General features: G+C 52.5%; 1 protein-coding gene across 10 annotated transcripts in view; it reads left to right on the top strand.

Moving 5' to 3' along the window:
- Positions 1–3,517: 3,517 nt before the first annotated feature.
- RNF157 (ring finger protein 157) overlaps positions 3,518–6,000 on the top strand; it is a 97,204-nt gene continuing 94,721 nt past the window's right edge. For all 10 annotated transcript variants that reach the window (XR_004179512.1, XR_004179510.1, XR_004179511.1 and 7 more), the window contains exon 1: positions 3,518–3,748. Coding sequence is in view for 5 of the 10 variants with exons in the window: in XM_031657778.1 (XP_031513638.1) it covers positions 3,661–3,748 (88 nt within the window). In the remaining 5 variants the exon portion in view is untranslated. The remainder of the gene's footprint in view (positions 3,749–6,000) is intronic.

Raw genomic sequence — 6,000 nt, 5'->3', positions numbered from 1 at the left:
ACATCTGGGCTGAAACCAGGACAGCAACATTAACAAAATGAAAAGTTCAAAGGGACAAGCTCACCTAAAAATTACTTGTCCCCATGCTTCCCCCACCCTTCTCCTTTCTCCCTTAGACCCAACTTACAGAAGAAGTGCTTGAATGTGATAAAAATACTTGGCTTGGCCCCTTGCCTTCCAGGGTTGTTTAGAGAAAACCCCTGAGACCCTTGGATGTTGTATTGTCTGCTGGGATTCTCCCAAGGGCTGCATCCACCGTGTGGAAATGGATAGGGTCCTGCAAGGCTATTTCCACAAAGCACGTGTGGTATTTGCATGTGATTTCCCTAGGCACACTGTGCAACTCCTCCCCAGACCATTTTTCAAGTTGAAAACATTTTTATGGCTCTCTTGATGTCAGTCACTTCTGGATTTTTCCTCCTATCTGAACTGCCTTCTCCCTCGGGCACTCTCCCTGGTCCAGATCTTTGGCAAGGGAGCCAAGTGGAGTGAGGGAAGAACCATAGAGGAATGCAGGACTCAGCCCCTCTAGAGTCGGCTGCTCCCAGGGCTTAGCTGCTTATCTCATCCTTGCCCCGGGGTGTTTCCAAAATTGTTCACACTAGGTGATTACACTGTAGACTGTGGAACTCTAGCTCAATTAATTCACAAAAAGTCTCTTAGATCTAGAAGTTTCTAAACTACCTTCTATCCCTTTCTCTTCTGCCTCTGGTCAACATTATTTTAAAAATGAGTCTTGGTCGGGTGTGGTGGCTCACGCCTGTAATCCCACCACTTTGGGAGGCCAAGGCAAGCAGATCACCTGTGGTCAGGAGTTGGAGACCAGCCTGGCCAACATGGTGAAACTCTGTCTCTACTAAAAATACAAAAATTACCTGAGTGTGGTGGCTGGTGCCAGTAGTCCCAGCTACTCAGGATGCTGAGGCAGGAGAATCGCTTGAACCCGGGAGGTGGAGGTTGCAGTGAGCTGAGATGGCACCATTGCACTCCAACCTAGGCGGCAGAGTGAGACTCCGTCTCAAAAACAAAACAGACAAAAGAGTCTTGATTCACTTATTGCATCTTTGCAATAACCACTGGAGACTGGGCTATTTTCGAGGAGGAAACGGAGACAGTTTCTAAGGGCTTAGTTCAAAGTTACATAGCTGCTTAGGGTTTTGATTTGTCCAACTCAAAGTCGAGTGCTCTTTCTGTGCCTCAGTCTCTTAAACTGTAAAATTGGGGTGTAAATAGCATGTATGTGATAGGGTTGTTGGGAGGGTTGAATGCTTTAATATGTGTGAAGTGTTTAAAACAGCCTGGCACATAGAGTGTTCCATAAATATCCACTAATTTTATTGTGCTATGCCTTGTTTTTCTTTACCATTCTAAGCATCCGACTCATGACTCCTTCGTGGAAGGAGGAACCAACTTCTAGGCTTGGGGAGTATTATTCAAGATGGAGAAGCTGGCTTCCCAGGGTCAGGCCAAGGTGGGACCAGAACAGACACCCCATAACCAACAGGACTGGGCTGCCTGACTGAGCCACATCCCTGCCTGGCCCTGGCTAAGCAGAATAAACTCTCAGACATGGCTAAACCCCCAAAGGGAAACGATGTCCCATTTACAAAATGCTGAGGGCAGGACGAACCAAGGCTTCTGAACAGAGCCAAGGAGCATAAGGCAATATTTTACTCTGTGATGTGTCAAAGGCCTTGTGTTTTGAGGCGGTTCTAGATTCTTCATGACTTGTATCTTACCTTTACCCCGCAGTTACAAGGTAGGGCTTGTGTGTGCTGAAAGGAGTATGGAGGAGGACAACAGTTCCCTCCCACAGGGATGACTGAAAGCCTTGGAGTAGTTAGGACCAGGGACTGGAGAGAGGGCTTTGAACTCTGCCAGAGAGTTCTGGTGCTTGGGAGAAGCTGCCCGGGCAGGGACTTCCCCTGTAACCCAAGCCTTCCTTAGCAGCAGCCAATATAAATGACAGGGATGGGTTCCTACCATCCTGGGGACCCTGGAGGAAACCAAGGCAATCACCATCAGGTCTGTTGGCTGCTGCTGAAAATACGGCAATGAAAAATACAGTATGTGCTGGGTGTAGTGGCTCACGTCTGCAATCCCAGCGCTTTGGGGGCTGAGGTCAGGAATTCGAGACCAGTCTGGCCAGCATGCCGAAACCCCATCTCTACTAAAACTACAAAAATTAGCCGGGTGTGGTGGTACATGCCTGTAGTCTCAGCTACTCGGGAGGCTGAGGCAGGAGAATCCCCTGAACCCAGGAGGCGGAGAGGTTGCAGTGAGCTGAGATAGCGCCACTGCACTCCAGCCTGGGCGACAGAGTGAGACTCCGTCTCAAAAACAAAACACAAAAAACAAAAACAAAATATAACCAGGAAAGACCTAGACTCCGTAAAATAGCTTTACAAACCTAATCAAGGGAACCAGACACCCCAAACTGTACTTCGAACCCTGCTGAAAAGTTGTGAAAGTCATGTTCTAGCAGTTGAAATTTTCGCTGATCAGTCCACTCTCTCAGGAAAAAAAACACCAGACCTACAAAGAAAATAGAAGGTTTAAAACACAAATGTCTGTAATTAAGCAATGGAATGACGTCTTCCGCCGGCCCAAGCTTTCCACTGTTGTGTGTGTTTTTATCAAGAGAACCCTCGACACTCAGGCCTTTCCAAAGTTTCCAGGGTGCCGTTTCCAAGATACAGACAGAGGCTGAATGTCTTGATCTTATCCTGAGTCGATGTTCTCCTAACTTTAGGGCTACAAGGAGCCATAAACAGCACGTATAGAGTTGGGAGCGCTTTGAACAGACGCACGTGAGAGGGAGGCGGCATCTTCCTAGCCGGTCACCAGCATTAACATGGGGCAGGAGAGAAGCGAACGCATCGTGAGACCCCTCTCCTCGCCCCCACTGCATGAAGTTTCCGACGACCGCCGCCTGCAGATGCTGAGGGGAGGGGCTGGGAAGGCCTCCTCCAGGCACGGGAGCTGCGGAGCGGGGACCGCCCGCTTTGGGACGCCCTGGACAATGGCGAGCGAGTTCCCGGCCAGGCCTCGCGGACCGCGGGAGGGGGCGGCTCCCTGCAAGGTAATCCGAGCCGGGATAAACAGGCGTGGACGAGCGACGCGTCCCGGCCAGGCGAGGCGCTCGCCTCGCGGGGTCCCAGCTCCGGCCGGTCCCGCCCCGCCACGAGCCCCCGGCCGCGCCCCGCCCCCACCGCGAGCCCCTGGGCTCCGTCCCCGCGCGCAGAGTCCAGCCGCGGCTCCCCGCGCGAGGCACGCGCCGCCGGCTCCTGCTGCAGCCCCGCGCTCATTGGCTGCTCCGGCGCGGGCGCTCCCGCCCCGCCTCGCCATTGGCTGGGGCCGCGGCGGTCCCCGCGCGGAGCCGCCGCTGACATCACGCGGCCTGAGGCGGCGGAGGCGCCCCCGGCCCAGCCTCGCAGCCCCCTCGGTAGAGGCGGCGCCGCTGCCGCTGTGCCGGGCGGAGGATGGTGCGCGGCGCGCCGGGGGCTCCCTGCCACCAGGAGCTGCAGCGCCGCAGCTGAGCCGGCCGCGGCGGGCGGGGTCGGCCCCCGCACCGGGCGCGGGCGGGCGGCCGCGGTGAGGCGCGGAGGGCGGCGCGGGCACCGGGGCCGGGCCGGGGCTGCAGCTGCAGTGGCCGCGGCCATGGGGGCCCTGACGAGCCGGCAGCACGCGGGCGTGGAGGAGGTGGACATCCCGTCCAATTCCGTGTACCGCTACCCGCCCAAGTCCGGTGAGGGGAGGGAGGGCGGGCGGGCGGGCGCCGCAGCCGCGAGGAGGGAGAGGGGCATGGGCAGGGGCAGGGGTCCGGGTCGGGACGGCCTGAAAGGGCCCCGAGGGTCTTCTGGGACCCAGTGGTCGCGGCCGCTCCAAAACGGTCTTCGAGCGCGGGAGGTCTTCGAGAAGGCCGAGGTTTCCCCCGCCCCGGGCGAATTAGCTCAGGGGGCGTCCTGCGGGGCCTGGCAGGGTCACCGAGGGCACTGAGCCCCTCCACCGGAGGACGGGAGTGGCCTCCATTGTAATCGGCCCCGTGACGGGGACGCGTGCCCGCAGGGACTGCGGCTTCTGGGGAGCGGGGCTGCGGCGTCGCAGGCGAGGTCAGCGCCCCGCACGGACCCGGCCCACAGCCCGCTTGCCTCGCGGGGTCCGAGGGCCGCGGGGGAGGCGACCTCGGCATCCCAAACAGGTATCTGCGCCAGGTGCTATCCTTGCGCTGCCGTCTCCGGGCCTCTGGAAAGGTTAGAATTAGGTTTCTCCTGGAAAAGCTTCCATTGCTTGCTAGAGGATGGAAGCCAAACATGTATTTGGAGTGCGGGTGCTTTTTGCAGAGGCTGTCAGAAGCGGGGGGGAAAGAAAGTAACAGTAATGTTTGGTAACCTGAATATCAGAGTCACTCGGATTGCCCCTTTGCTAGCGTAGTAGCAAGCCTGGGTTTTGGAGTGGGACCAGCTCTGGGACGGAGCAGAGGTATTGGAAACGTATAGAAGTATTATGTTTGTTATTAGAATCATTCCTTCACTTAGAAAGATAAATGTCTCCAGCCTCTGGGTTGTGGTATCAGCATTGGAGGTGGAGGAGGATTTTGACAGCAAAACAGAGAATCACAAAAAGGTAGTTCAGTTATGTGAGCACCGGCCAGTGTGAATTGCATGACCTAGCTGGTGTTTACTTTTAATTGCAAGTAATTTTACTTTAATTAATTAATTTTAATTTTATTCTCAAGACGTATGGGGATGAATGGCTGCCACATTCTCTCTGGCTTAGGACCTGATGGAGATTTTGGTGATCTCGGAATAAGGTGTCAGAATTGGAGCAGAGCCTCGTCTCTTTTTGGTAGAATAGAGACATACTAATGAGATGAGCTGGTTTCTCAGCAGTGTGTCCGGTGTCTGCCAGGTGAAAGCAGGGGCCAGACGATGAACCTGCCCGCATCCCTGCAGAGTGTCTGCCAGAGCTGTGTTTCTCACTGCTTTTGTGCCAAAGAATGAATCTTTGCAAAGATTAATGTAATAATTGTTTTAGAAAGGTCTAAGATAAAGCTGTGGGTCATTAGTATTTTAATCAAGCTCTGACTGATTATGACTACATAAAATCAATGCTAAACAAGGCATAGATTTTGTTTTTTAATAGACAAAAATATTCTTAGGGTGGCATGAGGAAAACTTTTTAAAATAGACAAAAATATGCAGCAGTATTTGTGGGCTCTGTTTTTCTTAAACCACATGGCTTTTATTGATCAGAATATGCAGCATACTTTGCTGAGCTTGGAATTTCCAATAGTGTTTGCTGCCTCAGGAAAGTATTCACTGCTCCTTCACATGTGGGACTTAACGTAGGTAAACCTCTGGAAGGCTGTTCCCCAAAGCATATTTGTACAAGTATGAATCTTGGGTGATGATAATAAAAAGATAATAGACCAAACCAAAACTTTTGTTAATTAGCACACTCAACACTTTGTCTTAAATAATCTTCTCCACTCTACCAATCTTTTAACAGTTTAACTGTAAAACTGTAATTCATGTTAAATCAGAAGTTATCTGTGAGAGAAGTCTTTACAGCAAGTGGACCAAATTATTTATGTTGAAGCTAAAACACAGAAAGACGATCAGAATATCCACATGGATGTAAACCTTTGTGTATTTGAAACCTTACATGAACTTGCATACATGCTGTAGATAGAGGCATCGCCTTTCTTCTGATCTTTGAATTGACCTGCCTCTTTATGGGATTACAGTGTTAGTCCTGACAAGAACCTTCAAGAGAGTTTGGCCATGACCACCATGCCTAGCTAATGTTTAATATTGTGTGTGTGTGTGTGTCAGAGTCTCCCTCTGTCACACCCAGGCTGGAATGAAGTGGAGCGATCTTGGTTCACTGCAACCTCTGCCTCTAGGGTTCGAGCAATTCTCCTGCCTCAGTCTCACAAGTAGCTGGGATTACAGGTGCTCGCCACTACACCGGCTAATTGTTTATATTTTTAGTAGA

The sequence above is a fragment of the Papio anubis genome, chromosome 17 (assembly GCF_008728515.1).
Source record: "Papio anubis isolate 15944 chromosome 17, Panubis1.0, whole genome shotgun sequence".
In the NCBI taxonomy this organism is placed as follows: Eukaryota; Metazoa; Chordata; class Mammalia; order Primates; family Cercopithecidae; genus Papio; species Papio anubis.
This window is presented reverse-complemented; position numbering and strand designations above follow the sequence as displayed.